The sequence below is a fragment of the Sorex fumeus genome, unplaced genomic scaffold, assembly GCF_029834395.1.
Source record: "Sorex fumeus unplaced genomic scaffold, SorFum_2.1 ptg000024l, whole genome shotgun sequence".
Classification (NCBI taxonomy): domain Eukaryota; kingdom Metazoa; phylum Chordata; class Mammalia; order Eulipotyphla; family Soricidae; genus Sorex; species Sorex fumeus.
Window position 1 is genome coordinate 49,377,373 of NW_026606081.1, and position 25,225 is coordinate 49,402,597.

Below are 25,225 nucleotides of genomic sequence, written 5' to 3' on the forward strand. Positions count from 1 at the left end.
AATATTGTTTGGAAATACAAGGAGTGAAGTCGTGGTTTATACAACCACCATGTGAGCACTAGGCTGAGCTAAAGAACTAGCCACACACAAAAACAATCTTGGATTCTTTCTTTTGTGGGGAGTCCCAAGCAGTGCCCTGGGTGTTGTGGCTACTTTCTGTGATGCCTGCCCAACTGGGTATGGAGAGTAGAGGTGACAATGTGATGAATGTGATGAATGTGATGGTCTTGCAATGCCCCAAACCACCAGCTCTACACCTAGCAATGCTGGGAATGCAGGGGTAGGATTAGAGTGGCTGGATGGGTGGTGCATGTGATGCCAGGATTGTAAAATTTGTTGGATTTTGACACACGTCAAGCCTGTGCCCCTGACCACTGAACCATCTTCCTGGTCCCCTCTGTTTTTCTGGTTTTATGAAATATCCCAGATAGGCACAGCTGTAAAGATAAGATGTAGTTTAGTCTGCGGAGGGCAAAGGGAGTTGGGGTGATGCTGAATGAAATGGGGAGAGGCTGTTCAGACGATGTACATGTGGCTATAGAGTTCTTTGGTGGGGGTGGGGAAGAAAGAATTAATATAAAATTGATTGTGATGAAGTAAGTATGCTAAAATCATTTGAGTTGTATAGTTCAGCTAGATTAATTGTGTCATAAATCCCAAAAAAACATTTCATCTGTACTTTTTAAATGAAAGTATGTTTAGCACATTTTTTGGGGGGGGAAGAATCTCTGTTCTGAGGGAAGGCCTACAGTCTCTCTCTTTTTTTAATTTTTATTAGGTAAACACCATGAAGTACCGTTGTAGACTTAGAAATTTTTGTGATTGGGTTTCAGTTATACAATGATCGAACACCCATCCCTCCACCAGTGCCCATTCTCCACCACCACTGATCCCAGTATCCTTCCCCTTTCTTTCCTTCCCTCGTTTCTTCCTAAAGTGAGGTTTATAATCCTGGGGTGGGGTACCTTTAGCGCGTGAAATGAAGGGTAATTGTATTTCTATTCAGGTGACAAGCAAAGATAGCAAGCTTGATGTGAAAAGTTTATTGAATTTGAGGAATTAAAGAAAATGACAAAGATTAGATCAACATAATTAAGTCTCTCCAATGAAATTTATTCTTTTTCTTTTCTCATTCAACACATACTTGTGGTCATTTACAAAATAGTTGAGGTGCCGTAGGGAGTGCGAGTCTGTGCATTCAAAGGAACATATACGTATATATTTTGTAGCATATACCTGAGACCAAGTTTTAAATATTTTCTAGTCAGTCTACCGAGGCTATCACCTCCTTTCTCTCTGGCACACAGTTTTCAAGAGCTGACTTTGGTCTATCACAAATTGCTTAACAAGATTAAACACAGTAACATTTGGAAATCTCTTGAGATTTACAGAAACACATAGCACTGTCATTGAAAATTCATACAATAGTGTGTGTTGAGTGATGAGTCGGTCTGATAGCACTGTTGGGATTCTTAGACCTACAAGAAGTGGGGTGTGAGAAGTACGCTTGCCCTCTTTGATTCCCTGCTCCATCCCTGGGGCTTATACATCTGCTTTGGCTTAAGAATGGCTGGAACCTTGGCTTGGCTGGAATCAGTCTGCCAGACCACTGCCAGCCTGGGGGCCCCTGAAGTGACTAATCATGAAATTGCTGACAGGAGCCCCAAATTCACCAGAGCCCAATCAGAACTCATCTCTTCTAAGGACAAAACCAAACCTTAGGTAAATATATGGCTTATGAGTGTCATCTGTTTGCTGCCTTTGCATGTGGGAGACTTGTGTCCAATGCTGCCTTTGTATGTGGAAGACCTGGCTCCAATTCCCAGTATCACATGGTCCCTCAAGTACTGCTGGGAACAATCCAGGACGCAGAGTCAGGGATATGCCCTGAGCACCATTCATGTGCCTTGTCAAAACAAAACAAAACAAAATTCATGTGAGCTGAGACTCCCCCTGACCCCAAATTTGCAGCACTGAATTTCTAAATGTGGTACCATCATACTACTTACAACCCCAAAAGTTGCAAATCACCAGTGTTCCCAAACTCAAATCAGATGTAGAACTCCAAATCCCTTTAAAAGGAAAGAATTGGAACTTTATAATTTAGGGATTCTATTCATCTAGAAAAGCAATCCTTGGGGCCAGAGTGATAGTACAGCAGGTCGGGCATTTGCCTTGCATGCAGCCAATCTCTGGCATCCCATGTGGTCCCCCGAGCTCCCCAGGAATGATTCCTGAACATAGAGCCAGGAGTAACCCTTGAGCATCACTGTGTGTGGCCCAAAAAACTAAAAAAGAAAAAAAAATGAAAAAGAAATCCTTGGGCCTCTTTATTTATGCTAAGGTCTTCCAGACTTAATTGAATTGAGTCCTGGAGATTAGGTTTGTGGGCTGAAAAAGAGGCTGTTCATCTCATCTCTAATTTAAGGAGCATTCCTTTTGTTTATCTTTAGTATTGGCAGGCAAACCCAAGACCTTCCTCTTGGAATAAGCACAGAGTAGTAAAATCCTCTAGCAGAAAAGGTGTCTATAGATATTCCTGGCAGATCTTACTCCTGTGGAACCAACCAAATGTGTTTCACTAAACACATTTAGTGAAAGTAGAATCTTCCTGAGGAACATAATGAAATTTTAAGTAGAGATCGATGAAAATACTTTTAGATGCAAAGGCCACTGTGTATGGCTTCATTATTATGTAATTCTATTTGATGAAAAGCACACAAGGTCCAATGCTTGAATCTTTATCTCATCAATTTTATAAGCGATTCTATAAGCACCTTATTTTTATTCACCTATTTCAGATTGTTGAGTGATTCATTTTTAAGACACATATGAGAAATATTATGTTCTTGTAAGATTTCATTTTTTATTTTAAAATATTTTTTGTCTTTGAGCCACATTAGGCAGCGCTTGGGACTTACACCTTGATCTGTGCTCAGGGATCATTCCTAGTGAGGCTTGGCGGGGGGGGGGGGGGACTATCTGGGGTGCCATGGATTGAATCCAAGTAAACCACACACAAGACCAGCACCATATTTGCTGTACTATCTCTTGGGCCCTACTTGAAGATTTTAAGGTTGAATGAGGGGGGAACATGTAGAAGAGCAGAATAAATGCAAGACTCCATATTTATATCCCCCCAAAAAGGTTTTGTTGAGAAACTTATCATCACTAGGATATCTTTAAGGGACCTCTCTCTCACAAGGGAGGAAGATGAGTACTACTGAATTAAACAGAGAGGGGTCCTTAAAGGAGACAAGTAGGGACCTACTGCAGCAGTGTCTACACCACGGCCAAGGTGCTAAATACACATATTGGCTTTCAGCTGGATCCCAAAGATTGATTTACCTTCTTTCCAGTTGATTTGAAGTGTGCTGGTGCTTTTAAGACATAAACTAAGTCCTTAGACATTGTTTGTGAAGATAAGTTTGATATTTTTAAGCAAGATCCTTTGTTCTTTGGGTTGCAAGGATTGAGATGGCATGCTGTCTTCTTTATGAGGGTGCTAATCTATCAATACCACGCAATGCTTCACCATTCCGGAAGTGCTGCTCTTCCAAACATAAGGATGCCTTCCTTTTTTTTAAAAAAAAAAATCCTGTGTGTATAGATGCTGCCTCACTCATCTCTATCTATTGCTGTATAAATGAGGAATATATTTGCCATATAGGGAGCTACATACAGATAGGCTGACTGATCATTTAAAAATATAGTAATTCCTTGTTTTGCAGTAGGATCTCCAACATCAAATATCGCTGGCTAAACTAAACACACCTCAGTTCAATCAGCTGCTCTTCTGGGGGGTGGGGAGAGAGGGTGGGGAGAGGGGCCGGTTCTGAATTTCTTGGGTCTCCTAGATACTTTACCATCACAGTTTTGCCCAGTTGAATGGCTAATTGGCTAGTGACTAGGAGTTGGTCTTTGTCATGTCCTCCCCATTTTCCTCTCCCTTTTACCTTTTTCTTTGAAAGTCTGGGTCCTTCAAGTATTCACTTCACTGCTGTGGATAAACAAGCCTCACTTGAATACTACAAGTATACCAAACTTAGACTCAATGCATCATCGTTTCAAGCATGGAACCAAGAGTTCAGCGAATATGTCCACACTCTAAACCTCAACACAGCCCTTGTTCAGACCACAAGGATCTGTCAGGAATGCTTCTAATCTCCACTGTAGATAGGGATTCCTGAAGGCCTTCCCAGGAGTGATGGGCAGGCAGGAAGGGAATCCTTCAAGGGAATTCACCAAGATGTCAGGCTGCCACAAGTCCTGCTTCCTGGGCTATTCTGCATGAGCTGTTCTGTTCTGTTCTGCTGCTTCTACTGCAAGCTTTCCCACACCCAGAGCCAGAAAAAGATTTTGGTCACTCAAGGCTCAGGAAGGGAGCCCCAGCCTTTCCCCTTGTTTGGGGCATTCTCCAGTCCCTAGTGACTTTGATTGGTGGGCAAAGTTAAGATACACCCTTCCTGGGACCTTGTGTAAGATGAGAACAATCCATCCTGGGAGACAGCTGATGGCAACTACTGCCTTCCTGTGGATGGAAGAAGTACTGGAACACTGTAGCCACTGACCTAAAGACAAGGACAGCTGCTGGTGTGGTCAGAGAACACAAGGGCTCTCTAGGAAGAATTTTTTTCCCCAAAGAGCTAGATTTCCCCCCCTTACCTCTAGAGATAAAAATCAAGTTTTGTATTATTTTCCTTTTTAAAAAAAAGTTGGAAATTTTATATACAGGATCATACAAGAATAACAGTTTGACGATTTTCGTGGCCTTGATTGTGTTAATGAAGCTATTCAAAATTTCAAATAGAAAAATGTAAAGCCTTCTTCTGCCTCATGCTTAAGGGCCATCACGGGGGGCCAGCTATGCGAACAGCCAGAGGACAGTCCAGGCCAGGGCCCAGCCACCCAGTGAGTAGGGCACGATGGAGCCAGCCCTATCCTTGAGCATGCATGCCACCCTGGACCAGGAGCCATTGTTGGGCAAAGGCGTGACACCCATCACACTGCACATGACATTGTAGACATCCACTGATCTGATGGGAGCAGCTCGGAAGTTGAACTTGAAATCTGCAAGGGAGAGGCAAACAGATAGGTGGTCAGGGCCAAAGAGGACAGACAGGAAGGAACACAACAGCCTTGGGATGGTATCTTCTCTACTTCCCTGGGCTGTGTCCAAACCAATGACACCTTGGATTCAGGTCAGAAAAGGCAATGGCTCTCAAGACTGTTGGGCTGGCATTTAGTGAACCTTTGGCAGCAGAGCTGTGATGGCAGAACTTTCTAGAAGGAACTACCTGAAGTTGTTCACTTTTCCAGAGCCCTGAAGAGCAGGCATGGTCACAGGAGTCTGAATGTGCTTCTAGGCTTCCCTGAAACACATCGCATCATCCCCTTATTTTCCAGAACATACATGGAGCAGGTACTGGCTGTCAGCCCTGGTGTAGACACCTCTGCAGATGCTGCAGCATCCTACCCCACCCAGGCTGCATGGAATGTGAAAGTGTTTTCCTTGGAGCAGCCTAACTCAGTAACAACAACCATGGTTTCTTAAAGATGGTTGGAAGATCATTGGAAATTCATGGGGAGCCTTTGTCTGGCAGATAAAATTACTTTGGCATGTGAAAAGTAAGCAAACAGATTTGAAATTCTGGGGCAGGGGAAGAGGGCTCTGAGAGCTCATGGAGTAGCACCCGGGGGTGGTACAAAGTTCTGGAGCAAGGCAGTAACCAAAGGAAAAACCAAGTCTTCAGTCTGGAAAAAGAGAGAACTGCAGGAGACAGCACCAGAGACCTCTTCCCCACAAGAGGCAGAGAGATGTGGAATGCAAAGCATTGACACATAAACAGCCTCCCTATAGGCTCAGAATCAAAGCTTCCAGAAAAGACCTCCAAGCTATCTCAAGATTGAATTCAAGAAGGAGATTTTAGATTTAGCCATCAATAAAGGCTCATGTATGTGCTTTAAGACTCCTTTTTTTTTCTTAGAAAATGGGTTGTTTAGAGAGAGCAAAGCCCAGTTTCCTGCCTTAGGAAAATAATAATTATAATTACTTTGTGAAAATGATTACATACATTTCACTTAAACAAAAACCATATATCTAACAACAGAACCAAGGAGGTCCCATCACCAGGTTCCATTCTAACGTTAGCCCAGAAACAGAACCCTTGGAAAAAGTTACACAGGAATCTTGACCCAGAGTAGGAAATTAGTTCCACACTATAAGGGATAAGTTTACTCACTTGAGAGAATTAAAGTTGAATATTTAGAATAAATGATTTTTTTTTTTGCTTTTTGGGTCACATCCAGCAATTCAAAGGGGTTATTCCTGGCTCTGCACTCAGGAATTACTCCTGGCGGTGCTCAGGGGACCATATGGGATGCTGGGAATCAAACTCAGGACGGCCGCATGCAAGGCAAACGCCCTACCCGCTGTGCTATCACTCCAGCCCCAGAATAAACGATTTTTTATGGGCACTCCGTCCAGCCTCCATCCCCTTCAAGCCTGGTCACCTCAAAAACGAGTGTGTAAACAGTGCCTATTATAATTCCACGCACACTGGATGGGACTAATAATTATGAAGAATTCCCACCCCCCCCCCCAAGAGCAGACAATGGATTAAAAAACATGCCTCTTGGGTCAGAGAGAGAAAGAGTGTATAGAGGATAAGATGTTTGCCATGAAGAAACCTGAGTGCCCAAGAACAGATGACTGGTTAAAGAAACTCTGGTACATCTACACAATGGAGTACTACGTAGCTCTTAGAAAAGATGAAGTCATGAAATTTACATACAAGTGGTACAATATGGAAAGTATCATGCTAAGCGAAATGAGTCAGAAAGAGAGGGATAGACATAGAAAAATTGCATTCATCTGGGGGATATAAAGCAACAAAATATGAGATCAATACCTAAGAATAGCTGAGATCAACACCAGGAGGATTACTCCATAACTTAGAGGCCAGCTGGATATTCTAGGGGAAAGGGCAGTTCAGATAGAGAAGGGAACACCAAATGAAAGGTGTTTGGAGGATCCTCCCAGGAGGGGAAATGCATGTTGAAAGTAGACTATGGACTGAACATGATTGCCACTCAATGCCTCTTTTGCAGACCACAACACCCAAAAGGAGAGAGAGAACAAAGGGGAATGCCCTGCCACAGAGGCAGGGTGGGAGGGGGGTGGGGGGAAATGGGCACTGGTGGAGGGATGGGTATTTGATCATTGTATGACCGAAACTCAGGCACAAAGATTTGTAAATCTACAACTGTACCTCATGGTGCTTCACTAATAAAAAAATAAAAATAAAAAAAAGATGTTTGCCATGCATGCAGTTGACTTGGGTTTCATCCCTGGCACTGTGTAGGGTCCCTGAGCCTCACCATGAGTGGATGATCCCTGAGCACAGAGCCAGAAGTAAGCCCCAAGCACAGCTGGCTAGGGACCAAAATAATTGTGTTTTTAAAAGGAAGAAGAAAAGAGGAGGGAAGGAAGGAAGGAAGGAAGGAAGGAAGGAAGGGAGGGAGGGAGGAAGAAAGAGAGGGAGGGAGGGAGGGAGGGAGGGAGGGAGGGAGGGAGGGAGAAAAAAAGAAGCAAAGAAAGAGAAAAAGAGAAAGAGAGAAATAAAGAAATAGGAAAAGAGAGAGAAAGAGGGAGGGAGGAATGGAGGGAAGAAGAAAAGAAGGGGAGCAGGAAAGAAGGAAACTTTCTCCTGGGCATTATTTGTAGTTTCTTCTTTCTGCGAGAGCCAAGTAAAAAGGAGGAGCAACACTAAAAATCCATTTACAAGAACCTCCCTGGTGAGGGGAACGCTGCCGTGGGAATATGCACCTTTCTTCCCATCAAGGCAAAAGTTTAACTTCACTGCAGAAATAGCCACCCCAGGCTGAGAAACAAGAGCATCCTGGGAAGACCTGAAACCACTCCTCTCCCTCTCTCTCACCTGCCCCAGACCCAGCTGTGACGTCACACTACTGCACTCCCACCAAGTAACCCTGTCCTTGTTATGCCCAAGCCTACCCAGGGCGTGGGAATGATAGTAAACCCAAGATATCCTCCCCTACCCTCTCAAACATCTGTCTCATTGACACTTGGCAGGAAAATTTTGAGACCAGGTACTGTTGATCAAAACGTTAGGTAAGAGTTTATGTGTATTCGTGCACATTGGAAGAAAAATCATATCCAGGTCAAGTAAACTGAAAGGAGGAGCAAGTTTTATTGCTCATCCCATCTAGCTCAGGCTCCCCAGTCTGCAGTGTGGAGACTTTGGGTGGGGGGCTAGGCAGAGGGGATCCAGGCTGGGATAAGATCTTCTAGAAAATTCCTGAATGGTACCACAATTCCTGAGCCAATCTGGGAGTGCCCAGCCATACTCCCACTTGCTCCAGGTGGCCTTTGGAAGTGGGATTGGAAATCTGTGTTATTTATGTGGCTTTGAACTGTGTGGTTCCTCCAAACCTGTTTCTCCCAAAGCCCTTCGGGCTCTGGCCGCGGGCTGTCTCCTCCCAAGTGGTGCTCACTGGCAGACGGCTTGCTCAATCACACGCCTGGTGTCTTATCTTGAATGTGGAATTCTCCAGGGTAAGATTTGGTGGTTCAAATTAGAAGCTTGGATTAATGAGAGAGAGAGAGAGAGAGAGAGAGAGAGAGAGAGAGAGAGAGAGAGAGAGAGAGAGACAGAGACAGAGACAGAGACAGAGACAGAGACAGAAACAGAGAGACAGAGAGGAGGAGGAGGAGGAGGAGGAGGAGGAGAAGAAGAAGAAGAAGAAGAAGAAGAAGAAGAAGAAGAAGAAGAAGAAGAAGAAGAAGAAGAAGAAGAAGAAGAAGAAGGAAGAGAAGGAGAAGGAGAAGGAGAAGGAGAAGAAAGAGAAGAAGAAGGAAGAGAAGGAGAAGGAGAAGAAAGAGAAGGAGAAAGAGAAGGAAATGGAGGAGGAGAAGAAGGAGGAGGATAAAGAGGAGGAAGAGGAGGGGGAGGAGGGACTCCTGCAGAATGATTATTCTTTTTCTGGGCTGGCCCAGGCTTCCCAGCTCAGAAAGTCGGCTACGCCATGGCGATACCCAGTCTCCCCCAGAAGCAAGAGATCTGCACAATTAATTTGGGATGCGGGGGTGTGGGGGATGCTTCTTGAACTCAGAGTGCAGCTAGATAGTTAGGAAAGGCCTGGCTCTTAAATTTTCTCCTGAGTAAACAGTCGGTATATAAAGCTGCTCAATCTTTCACGAGAATTGGAGCCAGCCATGTGACGGTTTGCGGGGAGGCTCTCCGTGCTGTGTCTGCCTGGAAACATTTTTGTAATTAGCCCCGTCCATTTTCATCAGGGCTCAGCTTTCTGTCTATAAAAGACTCTGGCTTTTAGTTTTAAAGGCGCATGTTATGGAGGCTTTTTGTTAATGGACAAAATCTCCCCACTGAATTGAACTCGAAGCTAATGCAGCTTTGGGTACTTTGTTTAAAATTTTTGGTTGGAGGCTATATTTGCTTCTGCTTTAAAATATGCCCGAGATTCTTTTTGCTCATAAACACTCCTTCAACTGACAACTGTTTTGCATTCATGGTCTGATTCCTCTCTTCTGGGGGGAAGGAGGAGGCCAGGCTTTTGAATGAAAGCCCCGCTGTCTAATGTTCCCCGAAAAAGTCTCCAGCTCTGGAACACCGCCAGCCAAATCTTGCAGTTGACCTCAACCAAGTCCTCCGGGCTCCATCCCTAATTCAGTTAGCTTCGAGCTCTGAGGAGCTGACCTGCGCGTGACTGCAGGGGGCACGGAGAGCTATTGTTGGTTTGTGATCACAGGCCCTCCCACCCTCTGAAGCCTCTCTTGGGCCATGTTATGAACCCAGTTTGTGTGCTTGCCCCTGGCTCTGATATGGGACAAAAAATATGGACCCAAAACTGATGGCGAAGAATTTGGGCCAAACTTTTGCTGAAGCTCAGGTTCCCAGTGGTCCCCATGGCAGGTGCAGAAATGAACCTTTAAAGAACCTCCTGGTTCTTTAAAGTGTTGGAGTACCGAGTAGGGCCATCCCGACAGATGCTACTAGGTTGGCTGACATGATTATTTTCCTCGCCATGTCCGGAAGAGCAGAACCACTAGGGGTCATCTCTAACCTATAGTTTGTGAATTTTCAAGGGGGCGAAACAATTGCTCAGCTTCCAAAATCAGGGTGCTGATGGCTATGGAAGGCTTCTAGCTACAGGTCAGTACCCCCTAGCCCTGCCACCTCTGGTTTAAAGGAGGTGTGAAAACAAGCGCAGGACCTACCAAACATTTGATAAACTTTTCCAAAATGTCCCAAATGTGCTCTCTATTAACCAAAGTAACTCATCCAATCCAGCCTCCTCATCTCTGTTCTTGCCTAGCCCTGGGATATAATCTGGCTAATGAAGGCACATGATTTGCTTTCCTCTAAGATTTCTCGAGTCATGTGGGCTCATGCTGAAGGCCAGTGGTCAAGGTCACAGACGAATCCGCCCCTGTGGACATTCCAGCTTCCGCCTGGGCCCTGAACTGCAAGCACCTCCTGGGGTAGGTGCTCTGGACAAGGAGGAGCTGGGGAAGTGTGACCTGGGAAGTGACTGTGTCAACGTTGGGACTCAGCTGTCAGCAGCTTGGGGTCTGATCAACTTCTCTGGACATCAGATAGCTGTGAAATAACATTTTGATGAATTAAGTCAGGGCGGGTGGGGGGGGGGGGAGAACCACCTACATGTGGAATACATTTTCTTCACTGCACTCAAGAAATTTAAAAGGAAAAGTATTTTGACCGCATCTGCCAAACCCAAGAAGCATTTGAAAGGAAGCCAGCAAATGATGTTTCCCGGAGAGCGGCTGGCTTCACTCAGCTCCACTCATGAGGAACCCCCCAGGCCTTTGGTCGGGAGTTTGGGTCAGTCCCTTGCTTACCTGGTCCAAAGGCCAGGAAGATGCCCCTCATGTCCATGAGCTCGTTGTCATACCCGTGCCATCCATGCTGCCAGCCTTCCCGCTTGCCGGTGCTGTTCATCCAAAATGGCAGTGAGTCTCGACTCTGAAACGAACCAGGGAATGATGTTGGAGCAGGCGCCAGAGGTTGCCATGGGGGACTGCCCACTGTGGGGGTGGCCAGTCTCAGTGCTCCTGATCATCCACCCTCAGCTGGATGGCTACTGCTCCCGCCAGCCCAGAGCTTCGGGGAGAGCGAGGTCTATTGCTAAAAGGTTCGGCAGGTTGATGAATTAAGTCAGGGCAAGGGGCGGGGTGAGAACGTTTTTGTTGATTTCATTTGGGGGCCACACCTGGCAGGGATCATAGGTTACTCGGCTGGAGCAAAAGCACAGTGGTAGGGCGTTTGCTTTGCATGCAGCCAACATGGTTGACCCGAGTTCGATTCCTCCACCCCTCTCGGAGAGCCCGGCAAGCTACCGAGAGTATGTCGCCCGCACGGCAGAGCCTGGCAAGCTCCCCGTGACGTACTCGATATGCCAAACACAGTAACATCAAGTCTCACAATGGAGACGTTACTGGGCCCGCTCGAGCAAATCGATGATCAACGGGAGGGCCTTTACTTTACTTTACTTACTTACTTACTTATTTATTTGATTAAATCACAGTGAGATAGAGCATTACAAACTTGTTCATGACTGCGTTTCAGTCCTACAATGTTCCAACACCCATCCCTTCACCAGTGTAATTTCCCAGCACCAGTGTCCCCTAGTTCCTTCCCACCCTTAAGCCACCCAACCCCCCACCCCAGCCTGCCTCTATGGCAGGCACCTCCTTTTCTCTCTCTTTCTCTTTCTCTCCCTTATTTTGGGCTTTATGGTTTGTGATAAGATGCTGAAAGGTTATCATGTATATCCCTTTACCTGCTTTCAATACTCAGATCTAGTCCAGAGTGACCATTTCCAGCTAATGTTGTCATAATGTATCCTCCTCTATCGTAACTATCCATCTCCCACACCACTGACCCACTGCTGACCAGTCCTCCACCACTGACCAGTACTCCTGGTCCATTTTCCCTGGCATTGGATACTAGTGTCACACTATTTTGTTTTGTTTTATATACCAGGGGTTACTCTTGGTTCTACAGTCCGGAATTACTTCTGGTGGGGCTCAGGGGACCATATGGGATGCCAAGAATCAGACCCAGATCAGCTGTGTGCAAGGCAAACACCTTATCTGCTGTATTCTCTCTCCAGGTCATTTTTTACCTAGAGCTAAATTCTCCATCTATTTTAGAGCCACCTAGAGAGTATGAGAGAGACCCAGTGATGGAGACAAAGAGCTCTGCCCAGTCTTTGTTCCTGCTTCCTGATCTAGGACACCTAGATCCCTGGCAATTCTCTGCACCAAAGAAGTGTCTTAACCCTTAAAAAAAAAAAGGACCTGGCTTTCCCCCATTCCTGAGTAGATGCTAATGTCCAGAATGGGGGTCCAGGGCTTTGGGATGGGAGCTTTCCTCTGCAGCTGGGTGCTGTCATACCTGTGTGTGGACATCCTGGAGGAGAGGGGAATGTGAGCTAAGTGCCGTGCATTTAGTAAGTGCTTAATAAATAGCCATGGGTTGGCCATAGGTGGGCCAGAGCTGGGCAGCAGGGCAGTGAGAGTATGAAGGCTGTTGCTCTCTCCAGATCACCTCATTCCCACATCACCACCTTGCCCAGCCCCGTCTGGCCCTGGGCTTTCCCCTTAAATTTCAGCCGTACACCTTTGAGCACCCTCCCCCCATGTCCTGCACCTCCAACATCCCCTGTGTACCCCGCCACGCATGTGTTTTTCCAGGGCAATGGCTTGAATTCTTTTCCTGCATGCTGCCCTGTGATAAAGTTCAGGGTTCTGGATCTGTCTCGGGTGCTGATCGCAGCTCCGTCCTGATTTAGCTTCATCGGTTCCTTTAATGTGTTGCCTCGCTCACACCAGCAGTGAGGCGGCCGTTGTTCCTAAAGTGCCAGGTAGACCATTCTGTAACTGTCACTTGCAACGCTGAGCCCTGTCCAACACGTGCGTCCTGCCACAAAGGCGTGGGGCCAGGACAGAGGAAGACTGGCACCTGGTGTGCAAATTGCTGTTGAAATTTCACAAGCACCAACTCTCAACAATGAAAATCTCAGGCCTAAGGTGATGGGGGACTGGAGGGGAGGAGTCTTATTTGATCCCACATAAACCCACTTGCTTTCACTGAAATGGTAAGCACCCCCCCTCCAAACCAACTGTTCTTGTGGATTTAAGAGAGATTGAAAAAGACTATCCTGAGTGGTGTGTGAAAGCAAAGTGTTTTCCTCTAAGTGATACGTGAACTTTCCTAGGGACCCTGCCTTGGGATGGTGAGGCTTCTCGTGTTCTTCCTTCCATACTGGGTTTTGGGTTCTCTGTGCTCACATTCTGTTTCTGAGCACATACGTGTGGAGCCACATCCAGCAAGAGTGTCCAGAGGGGGAAGCTATGATACTGCCTGAGGCTGGGAGGACTGGTCAGTGGTTGGAATCTACCACAAGTGTGTGTGGGGCAGAGGGTAGGTAAGATAGAGAAGGGACTAATGTGACAATAATAGTTGGAAATGATCGTGCTGGACAAGGACTGAGGGTTAAAAGTAAGTAAAGGGATATACACAACAACCTTTGAGTATCTGCATTGCAAACTACAATGTGTGTGTGTGAGAGAGCGAGCGAGCGAGCGAGAGAGAGAGAGAGAGAGAGAGAGAGAGAGAGAGAGAGAGAGAAGAAAAGTGCCTGCCATAGAGGCAGGTGGGAGAGGGGGCAGTGATGGAGGGTGGTGATCGGAGGGAGTCTGGGGGTCTCTAAAAGTAAAGTAAAAGTAAAGGCCCTCCCAATGATCATCGATTTGCTCGAGCGGGCCCAGTAACGTCTCCATTGGAGACTTTGTTGTTACTGTGTCTGGCATATGGAATACTCTCGGTAGCTTGCCGGGCTCTCCGAGAGGGGCGGAGGAATCGAACTCGGGTCGGCCATGTTGGCTGCGTGCAAGGCAGACGCCCTACCCGCTGGTCTCTGGTGCTGGGAAATGTACACTGGTGGAGGAATGGGTGTTGGAACCCTGTATGACTGAGGCCTAATTATGAACAGCTTTGTAAGGGTCTGTCTCAGCTTGTGATTCAATTTTAAAAATCTATTAAAAAATAAAGTAAAATAAAATAATGCCTGAGGTCTGCATTCCCGTATTGAGACCCTGCCAGGCAAGGGACTGCCACAGAGCGCCACCTAGTGGTGCCTTCCCCTGGGTAGTGCCGTATGTGTGTGTGTGTGTGTGTGTGTGTGTGTGTGTGTGTGTGTGTGTGTTTGCAGAGGAAGTGGGTCGAGTCTTATATGAGAATCCCTGTGAATCGGAACATGACTGTGTGCATGTGTGCATGTGAGTGTAGACATGTAGGTCAGGTGTTTGTGTGTGTATGAATGAATATTGGGTGTATAAATGGATGTCCATTTATGAATGTCTGTGGATGAATGTGTACATCTATGTATGTCTATAGACATTCACGGGTAGATGACTGTGTATGAGTGTATGAGGGTGTCACATGTGTGTAGGTCTGTATGTCTCTGTGGTTTGCTGTGGATATGTGTGTGGATGTGTGGAGGAAGTGGGTGGAGGATGTGTGTGGCAGAGAGCTGATGGGTGTTTGGATGTGGTATGAGTGTGGGGGTGAATGTGTGTGGATCAGTGTGCAAGTGGGTATGGATGTGTGAGTAGATGAGGCAATGCTCATGTGAGTGGGTTTATCAGTTGGAGTGGATGTGAGGATGTGTGTGTATCTGTGTGTGTGTGAGTGTGTGTGTGTGTGTATACATGTGAGTGGATGAATGTACCAGTGTGTGAGAGGATGTGGACGTGTTAGTAAGTGTGGTAGGTGGGATGAATGTGGACGTGAGCACCGTTGGGAGTGACTGTTCTGGACCCTATGAGGTAGTTCGCCACATGCCACTACCATGACCCGCCTGCTCTCCTCTCGCCCTGACTCAGGAGTCTGTGGGCTCCTTTCTGCCCTCCTCTGACGCCGGAAATCCAGACGATACATGGACCTGAAAACAGGAGGGCCCAACGGCAAACAAGCAAGGGCTGCACAGAGAGGCAGCACCCTGCGGAGGGAGGGATGCTGGTGGGGGAGCCAGGGCAGTGAGGGGTTCTTTTCCTTTCCCTGGATCTCACTCATGGAAGAGTGCCAAGGCTGAGGAGGCACGTACCACTCAGTGCCACGGGCCCAGGGAGGAGCATGAACCTGAACCCGTTCAAGGAAGAGCTCAGAGAAGGCTTTTCGGTGGGCGTGGTCTTTGGGAAACAGGAAGTAGGGGGCTTGAGTCGAAAGTCTTTTCCTTCCTTCCTCCTTCCTTCCCTTCCTCCCTCCCTCCCTTCCTCCCTCCCTCCCTCCCTCCCTCCCTCCCTCCCTCCCTCCCTTCCTTCCTTCCTTCCTTCCTTCCTCCCTTCCTTCCTTCCCAGGGATACTTAGGAGACCCAGGGCTGCCCAGCTGATTCACAGCTGACTAGCCCATGGTTCAACGCCCAGACTGAGGGTTCTGTGCTGCTCGTATCCAGTGGTGCTGGGGATTATCGGGGCCACCCCAGCAGAACTTGGGAACTCCCACATTATCCCTTTGGCTTGAAAGCCCTATTTGTTATCCTTAAAGAAGGGAGCTTGGCAGGGGGTTGGAGAAGTGCCTGGACATGGCCTCTTCCTGCTCTCATCCTGGGTCAGAGCTCTTCTGCTTTCTGTCCCTGAAGAAGGGGAGGCCAGAGAAAGCACTGGCTGCAGTTGGGAATCTTGACTCTACTGATTGATTGATTGATTGATTGTTTGATTGAATTGTTTTGAGGTCACACCCAGCAGGGCTCAGGGGCTATCCCTGGCTCTGTGCTCAGGAGTGATCTCTACAGATGCTAAGGGAAGAAAGAGAGGGGATGAGATAAGGGCCAGGAATGAATCGAGGTCGATCACATGCCACGTAAATGTCTTAACCCCTTGGACTATCTCTCTATTCCACTGAATTTCCATCGTGCAGGAGCAGAGGAACCTTGAGCGAGCCCGTCTAATGCCTCCTGCCCAACCTCTGTCTCCTCCCATGGCTGCTTCCACAGTAACTCCAAGGAAAAGGGAATTCTGCCTGGTCTTATTACAGCAGCTTCTCTGATTCGGCCACTCCTTGGGTCCAAAAAGTTGCCCCTGTTTTGGAAAAGGCTTTCCCCCCTCCCCCGGAGGTCAAGCCATGCCTGGATGTAGGATGCAGCTGGATGGAGAGAGGAACTGGGGATCAGTTTTATTGGCCTGTCCCCCGCCCCGACATCAGCACCCACTGACACTCTTTTGCTTTCTTAACCTTATCTAAAACAAAACAATCAGACCCCCCCAAACAGAACAAAAATCCCTCCTCTGCTAGCATACAGGGCCCCAGAGAGACTGCTTTGGGGGATGAGAATGTTGCAATACACTACAATGTGGGGTGCAGTGATACATAGGTGAAGGAACAAAACCTTCCTTCATCACTAAGTGGGGTGGCGTTGTGCAAGCAGGAAGGGGGGGAGTGAGCAGCCTCTGTCTCGGCGCTTGGCCAAGGACAGAGAAGCAAGTTTTCAACTCTCGGTGGCGGAGGAAGTAAAATAAACAACACAAAGATGTCCAGGAAAACAACAGCCTCTGGTGAGCAGGAATGGGAAGGGCGCCGGTTATTTAGGGTTTTCAGGAAAAAATTAAAGCAAAATGTCTGAACCAAATAAAACTAGAAGTGATCATTTTGATGTATGGCTTATAAAAGTAAAAAGCTGGGGGCTGGAGAGATAGTACAGTGGGAGGGCGTTTGCCTTGCACGTGGCCAACCCAGGTTCGATCCCCAGCATCCCATATGGTCCCCCAAGCACTGCGAGGAGGAGTAATTCCTGAATGCAGAGCCAGGAGGAAGCCCTGAGCATCGCTGGGTGTGACCCCTTCCCCACCAAAAAGAAATAAACAAATAAATTTAAAAAAAATACAAAAAAACTAGGGGCTTGAGCTATAATATAATGAGTAGGGCACTTGCCTTGCACACAGTCGACCTGAGTTTGATCCCCAGCACCTCATATGTTTCCCTGAGCACTGCCTGGAGTGATCCCTGAGTGCAGAGCCAGAAGTAAAGTAAGGCCCGAGCATCATCCCAAAAGCAGGGGGTGGGGGGAAGATTTTAAAAAGCCACAAAAGCCACCTCAAGGGGCTGGGGTGGGAGGCTTGAGAGATAGCACAATGAGTAGGACATTTGCCTTGCACGTGGCCCACCCGGGTTCGATTCCCAGAATCCCATATGGTCCCCTGAGCACCGCAAGGAGTAAATCCTGAGTGCAGAGCCAGGAGTAACCCCATGCATCGCCAGGTGTGACCCAAAAATCAAAAGAAAAGGGGGGGCTGGGGTGATAGGGCTGATATCTGGCACAATTTCACCTACCAATCCATTTACTTGTTGCTCCCATTCAGAGGTTTTTCTACAAGTAAGTAATCCATGTCCTCCTTGGAGAGTGCAGAGATGTGTACAGGGATTTTCCTATTGGGTGGGCTGTAAGTGGCATGTGCAGGGAGGGGAGGAAGAGGGAATCCCACACTGGTTCCATCTCAGAATCTGGTCCAATATCCATGCTCAGACAAGCCAGAGGCAGGTGGCCAGGGTCATCTGGGGATGAGACCATTAGGATTGACCCCAAACTGCAAGCTAATCCCCTCTGTAAAATCCAGTTGGTCAGCGAGGGGACCTTGGTCTAGAGAGTTCTGTTTGCCAGAACGTTTGTTTTAAAGAGAAACCTGGCCTGGCCTTTCAATGCCCCAAGGCAAGTGTTCTGGGTCACAGTAATTGTTTCACTTCAAAACCGAATAGACCGTAAACCTGGGTCTTTAGGCTAAGACCTATTTGTGAAAATGCAGCAAGTCTGGGGTCCGGACAGATCCATGACATGGTCCTGGCTACAGTCTGTGACTGCAAAGTCGCCTGACCTTAACAGACTTGGATTTTTCAAAGAAGCAAAGAATGCAAGAACCAGGGCTCGCCAGAAAATGAAATTGCTGAAGAGGGAAAGCCTCTTGGCTCGCATTTCTCTTTGGGACGATTGGCTATCATTTACGGAATGAGTGAATCATCTGTTTTCTCATTACCTCTGTGATGAACCATCCTTCATCGGCCACTAAGGTCAACGGAGAGACAAACTTCCCTTTCTTGTAGTAGAACCTGCCAGGTATGGCGTCTTTCTCATAGACGGTCATATGCCCCACGGCTCGCAGCTGGTTGTATATCTGCAGTGGGAAGCAACGAGACAGCTGTTTGTTCTCTTTCTCACACACGGGTGAAGATTTATTGGACCTGGGAAGAAAGGGGGTGAGCCAAGGAATCTCCCAAGTACTGCATAGCTCAATCAACATCAAGGTGAGAAATTGGGGCCAGAGAGTTAGTACAGGAGATAAGGCACTTGGTTTGCACACACCTGACTCCAGCTAGATCCCCAACACCACATATGCCCTCCCTGAGCATCCCTGGGAGTAGTCCCTGAGCCCAGAGCTAGAAGTAATCCTGGAGTACCACTGGGGGTGTGGCCCATTAATTTCCCAAATGAAAATTAATGAGATATTTGTATTCTTCAGGAAATAAGGTGTTTTAATAAAACTGAGGATATCCAAAGTTCAAGGTCTAATAAGTTAATGCCTGGAGACAAAGTGGGAGGCCCTGTTCATGGGTTAGAGGGATAAATGGCACACAGAGAAACAGCTCACATGCCCTGTGTGTTCACAAAATAAATGAGGGGCTGGAGCGATAGCACAGCGGGTAGGGCGTTTGCCTTGCACGCAGCCAACATGGCCGACACAGGTTCGATTCCCTGCATCCCATATGGTCCCCCGAGCACCACCAGGAGCAATTCCTAAGTGCATGAGCCAGGAGTAACCCCTTTGAATTGCCGGGTATGACCCAAAAAGCAAATAAATAAATAAATAAATAAGTGAGTGGTGGCGGTGGTGGCATGGTCTCTCTCACCTGCCACGTGCATTCAATGGCCCTGTGCCACTTCCCCATCCCAGCCTGCCACTGCCGTCAGCAGACACAGGAAGGAGGGAACGGGGCTGCCAGGTTTGTCGGGGATCAGTTGCCATTTATTCCATCCTCCCCGTGTGCCTGTTCCAGTCTCACTAAGTGCCCCATTCTAGTCTCACGCTGCCCCTCATTCCCGTCTCCTCCTGTCCCCCATGCTAGTCTCTCTTTTCCCTGTGCTCCATCTTGCCACCTTAGTCTAGAGCCCAACATTTCAGGATTGGGGGAGCAACTACACCCAGTCGAGGTAGCACAATCAACATATGTAAAGCCCTTCCTTCAGAAGGAAGCTCTTCTAAGATAAGACAAAGATCTCCTGCAGCTATTAGATCTGCTCAAGGGCAAAATACCACCTAGGGGTGTGTTTCTCCTTTCCTTAGTCCAATAACCACTTAAACATTCATCTTAATTCTACTTCTTAATGTCCATACTTTTTTGTGCGTTTTGTACGGATACAGTCACCATCCTCCTCCCATCGTTCATCGATTTGCTCGAGTGGGCCCAGTAACGTCTCCATTGGAGACATTGTTGTTACTGTGTTTGGCATATCGAATGCATCATGGGTAGCTTGCCAGGCTCTGCCGTGCGGGCGAGATACTCTCGGTAGCTTGCCGGGCTCTCCGAGAGGGGCGGAGGAATCGAACTCAGGTCGGCCATGTTGGCTGCGTGCAAGGCAAATGCCCTACTGCTGTGCTATTGCTCCAGCCTTATGGATACAGTAAGGGATACATTAAGCTTGTAGGTTGGCTCTCCTGGGAACATCTCGCTATAGCTCTCAGACTACAGTGCTCAGGCCAGATTAGTCTTTCCTAACCTTAGCAGGGTCCTAATCCCGTTGTTATTCTTTGGATCATGACAGAATTTGTCCATGACCGTGCTCTTAACTTATAGTTAAGTATTATGGCACTTAACCTGGCCTGTTTCGATACCAGGGTAGCTCACAGCTTGCTCTGGGTCCATGCAGTCCCTCCTTGGGACCCTGCTTTTGGGGTGCTAGGAACTAAGGGAAACTGAGGCTTAATTCAAGAGACTAGATTCCCAGGAGTAAATATTATTCAGAGTCAATTAACTCCCAAGTTACAAAAGCATAGCATTAACTGTATTCCTGTATCTATACAAAAAGGACATTGCTTTGAAGTAAACTATGCAAAAGGACATAAGGGGAGGAGAAAAACGATATTTCACTTACAAATACAAAATCAGAAATTTCTGAGTAATTTGACTTTACAAGTCATAGGTACTGTTTAGGGAAAATGGGTGATTAACCGGTTGGGGAAGAGAGGACAGAGAATTTAAAGATAAACACAGAGGAATGAGAGCACTGTGATGGGTGCAACCCAATAAACCTAAGCTCCCTGCGGCCAGGGACAAACCAATGTTATTCTACAATGCCCAGTAAAGGTGGAAGGGAAAAATGGATCATGGCTTGATTTTGTCATGAAATACCATCACTTAATCACTTAATCACTTAATCCCCATTATTCATCGATTTATTCGAGCGGGTGCCAGTAACGTCTCCATTCATCCCGGTTGCGTGCTAGCGTAGCCCAATGGTATCTGTTCGTTTTAGGAACATGTAGAGCCTCAAACCGATCATTTAGGGTCTTGACGAAGAAGTCTGACCATCTTATAGGTGGCCGTCCACGTGATCTTTTGATGTCTCGTGGAATCCAATCAGTAATGGCTCTAGTCCAGCGGTTGTCTGTAAACCTCATTACGTGTCCAGCCCATCTGATTTTTGATGTCTTGGCAAATGAGACAGCGTCCCTGATTCTTGAGCGTTGACGAAGATCAGAACTCCGGATTCTATCTCTCATTTGAGTGAATCGTGATATTCCAAGCATAGTTCTTTCGATTCCTCTTTGAGAGACCCGAATAGTGTTCTCATCCTGTTTTCGTAGGGTCCAGGTCTCTGAGGCATATGTTAATGCAGGAAGAATAGTGGAATCAAAGAGATGTGCTCGTAGCTGGAGGTTCTTTGTCCTTTTAGTTATTTCTTCAATGCTCTTGAAGGCATTCCAAGCCGCTCTCTTCCTCCTGCGCAACCCAGGTGCCAGGTCATTCATCATGTTGATTTCTCGACCTAGGTATATATAACTGTTGCATTCGGAGATGGTGGTTCCGTTGAGAGCGAATGGAGCGTCAGGAACAAGGCTGTTTCTCATAAACATTGTCTTCGCAAGATTCAGCTGTAGTCCGACCTTTCCACATTCACGGTCAAAGTCGTTCAGCATTTGTGCCGCTTGGTTGATGTTTGGTGTTATTAGAACGATGTCATCAGCAAAGCGGAGGTGGTGTAGTTGTCGACCATCTATCTTCACTCCCATGTTTTCCCATTCCAGCCGTCGCATGATGTTCTCAAGGGTGGCACTGAAGAGTTTTGGTGAAATGGTATCACCCTGCCGAACCCCTCTCTTGATATGGATGATTACTTCTTTGTAGAATGGTGAGATCTTGGTAGTGAATCCGCAATAGAGCTCACGAAGGATCCTGATGTATTGAGTTTGTACGCCCTGATTGGCTAGGGCTTCTATGACCGCTTCCGTCTCAACAGAATCAAAGGCCTTCTTTAAATCAATGAACGTTAGACAGAGTGGCATCTTGAACTCCCGAGATACCTCAATGAGCTTGGTTACTGTGTGGATATGGTCGATGGTACTGAATCCTTTTCGGAATCCAGCTTGTTCACATGGTTGTCCTTCATCTAGTGTTCTGCTAATCCTATTCAGGATGACTCGAGTGAATAGTTTGTAGATGACAGACAATAGGCAGATTGGGCGATAGTTGCCAATGTCGTGGATGTCTTCTTTCTTGTATAGTAGTACAGTCTTGCTGGTTTTCCATTGGGATGGAACCTTGCATTCAGACAGGTAGCGTGTGAAGAGTCGAGCCAATGTATTGATGAGTACTGATGGTAAGTTCTTCAGGTGTTCAGGTCTGATCTTGTCTGGGCCAGGTGCTCTTTGTTTCTTTACAGACGAGATGGCATGTTGGATTTCGGAAGGGAGAACATTGGGAACGACATATCCATCATGTGGTATGTGGTATGTGGGCAAGTGGATGTGGCTATTAAAGAGATCTGAGTAGAAGTCATGAATAATCTTCTCCATTGCCCTTCTGGAAGATGTGATAGATCCATCATGATGTCGGAGGGCAGTCATCTTGGTTTTGTAGTTGGTGAAGGACAGGCGGGCATTACGAATGTTTTTTCCAGCTTCTGCTGCATCTACCAGTACTGCTGCTCTCCTGTTTTTGAGGTCATCCTTGATGGCTTCTCTGCACTGTTTTGCCAGTTCGGACGTTTGCTTGTGGTTGCCTGAGGCACGTGCCAAGTCACGTTGGCGAATAAGTTCAAGAGTGTTCGAAGAAAGACGGTTTTTTGTGGTTATCTCTCTCTTGGCATTCCTTGCACAATCATGGAGGTGCTGAATCATTCGATCGTATTCCTCATCAATGTTGTCAATGACGGCATCTTCCCATGTTGCCGCAACAGAGCCAAAGAGTTCCCAGTTGGTGGTTGTTCTGGGAGTCCTCTTCTTAAACCTTGCATTCTTTTCTCCTCGTTCTGTGAGGTAGAATTTTGCACGAAGAAGACGGTGGTCTGATCCCGTTTGGAATTTTGGGACAACAGCAACATCGGTTAGGCAAAACCGCCGATTGAATATGATGTGGTCTATTTCATTGTGGAACCGTCCATCGGGAGACTCCCATGTCCAACGTTTAGATTCAGCCTTTTGGAATTGTGAGTTACCATGGAAGGTTTTGGTTGACATGATGAACTCAGACAGTCTGTCACCCTGTTCGTTCCATTCCAGGCCATGGGTTCCAATGTGGAGTTCATCGACTGATCTTCTTGGTCCTATCTTGGCATTAAAATCACCGACAATGATCTTGTAGAAGGTGTGATCTTCTTTATAGAATTTCTCCAGCTCCATGTAGAATTTCTCAGTTTCTCTTTCACCATAACTGGATGTTGGTGCATAGACAACAAAGATAGAAACTGCCGGTAGTGAGCCACATTTATTCAAGTGTAATCGTCCGATTCGGGTTGTTAGGCATTCAAATGAATCAATGCTCGTGACTAAGTTTGTGTTGACAAGGATACCGACACCACCCACGCCTCTTTTATCACATGTTCCAAGGAACAGTTCTTCTCCAGTGTCGAAAACAGCATGATGGAATTGATGTCTTCTCGTTTCGGTCAGACCAATGATGTCGTACTTGATCTTTCGTGCTTGTACCATAAGGTCTTCAATGTATGAAATACCATACAGTCATGAAAAATAAGATTTTCAACTCTGAAAGTAGCTGAACTATAGCCACAGGAATACCCAGCTGCCACAATCTCCAGGAACACTAAGTCTAAAGGGAGTAAGTTGTAAATGGATTATGTCTATTACACAAGGTTGGAGTAAGTACAAAACTGAGTAACATCCATGGTAAAGAAGTGATGACTCAGGATTTAGTCAGCAGTTCCCTTGGCGGAGACAGAAAAGGTGAGGGGATCTGTAGCAGGAAATTGCTGTATCTCTTATGCCTGGTGAGCATAAAGCAATCCTCTACAATGTCACGCATCACAGCTTACACAGATTTCAGAATACCATTGGGTTATTCTCATGGGTCATTCAATAATAAGATAACAAATGAAAATAATTATGTCCAAAATGATAAATAAATGCCAACAAATCCAAAGAAAGAGAATTTGTTCTTGCCTTGACCTAAAGCATATCCTACAAACACTGGACTCTTAAAAGTACTAGGACTTGTTTGCCATGCATTAATCCAACATTTCTTGATGAAGATGCAAATACCGTCTGTTATTTCCAAGATTTAGCAGCAGCTTAACTGTTAATGGTGAAAATGAAAATCAATGGGCAGAAGTTAATTTGATGGCCTTTTGCCAAATAAAATTCCTGGAGAGAATAGAATATAAAATTGAGTCAATGAACTGGACTCTGACAAATCATTCTCCTCTGGACTCTTTAGACAAGGGGGTCCCGTAACCCCAGGCATTACAATTTCCTACAGAAGAAAACCCCAAGTTTTTAAGGGAAGTAATGACATTTGCAGAGGGTGTGGGTACATGGAAAAGCTAGTGACATACCCCAGGCCCACAAACTCTTGTGTCCTTCACATGCTGTACAACAAACATAGCCCAAACACATCCTCCGCTTTTGAATAATCAACCAACTGCTTTTAGCAGCTTGCAATAGCCTAACTTAAAGGCTATGCTGGGGAACTCAGCTCAGCCCAGAATTTGCTTTGGCATCGATATTCTGGAGCCCATTTGCTCTGAAGCACGAGTCGAATTAGCAAGTGACCTGCCTTTCCAGGAAAACAAAACATTCATGCAAGCAGCTATGTGCTGAGGTCAGGAGAGAGTTAGTCAATGTCTAAGATTTTCTTTCTACTTTAATATTTAGGGATATCTTCGTGGAGCGATAGCACAGCGGTAGGGCGTTTGCCTTGCACGCAGCCAACATGGCCGACCCGAGTTCGATTCCTCCGCCCCTCTCAGAGAGCCCAGCAAGCTACCGAGAGTATCTCGCCCGCACGGCAGAGCCTGGCAAGCTCCCCGTGATGTATTCGATATGCCAAACACAGTAACAGTAAAGTCTCCAATGGAGACGTTACTGGGCCTGCTCAAGCAAATCGATGATCAACGGGAGGTCCTTTACTCGAGCAAATCGATCTTCATGGTAACCCCATGTAGATAAGTTCAATGCTTCCACTGAGCAAAAATAAGAGAGCCATCACCAGTGATTGGACCGTGGGTGAAGAAAAGCAGCAAGATTGACAATAGGGTTTCTTAGAACCCCCCGCACCACCACCCCCCCCAACAGATTTTAGAGTATGGAATGGAGGTGAGCAGAGCCAGGAGGAAGCTTTTGTCTCTGGGCCAGACAGGAGACACCTTGACTGTCTCCAGTGCTTCATCAACACTATCATGGCCTCGTCAATGGCGTCACAGCTGAGGAGATGGAGGGGAGCTGTCTCAGACCCTGGCACCCTGTCATTGGCCTTCCCATGGCAGCGTGTGGGCGTCCCCCACAGAAGATGTTAAGGAAACTGTCAGATTAGCTGGTGGGTCTGTAGTCATGCCTGGAGCTGGTTGTAAGTCTAGCGAGCTTCTCTGTCCATCTCTTAAATACACAAAGACCCTGAGACACACCAAGGCCCAGCCACGCACAAGCCAGAGCAGATA

The 25,225-nt window shown here is 46.8% G+C and overlaps 1 protein-coding gene across 1 annotated transcript in view; it reads right to left on the reverse strand.

Moving 5' to 3' along the window:
* Positions 1-1,028: 1,028 nt before the first annotated feature.
* ENPP6 (ectonucleotide pyrophosphatase/phosphodiesterase 6) overlaps positions 1,029-25,225 on the reverse strand; it is a 95,139-nt gene continuing 70,942 nt past the window's right edge. Inside the window, exons 6-8 of the mRNA XM_056114215.1 lie at positions 18,096-18,233; positions 10,904-11,027; positions 1,029-5,070 (exon numbers count right to left, since the gene is read on the reverse strand). Coding sequence (XP_055970190.1) covers positions 4,865-5,070; positions 10,904-11,027; positions 18,096-18,233 — 468 coding nt within the window. The 3' untranslated portion in view covers positions 1,029-4,864. The remainder of the gene's footprint in view (positions 5,071-10,903; positions 11,028-18,095; positions 18,234-25,225) is intronic.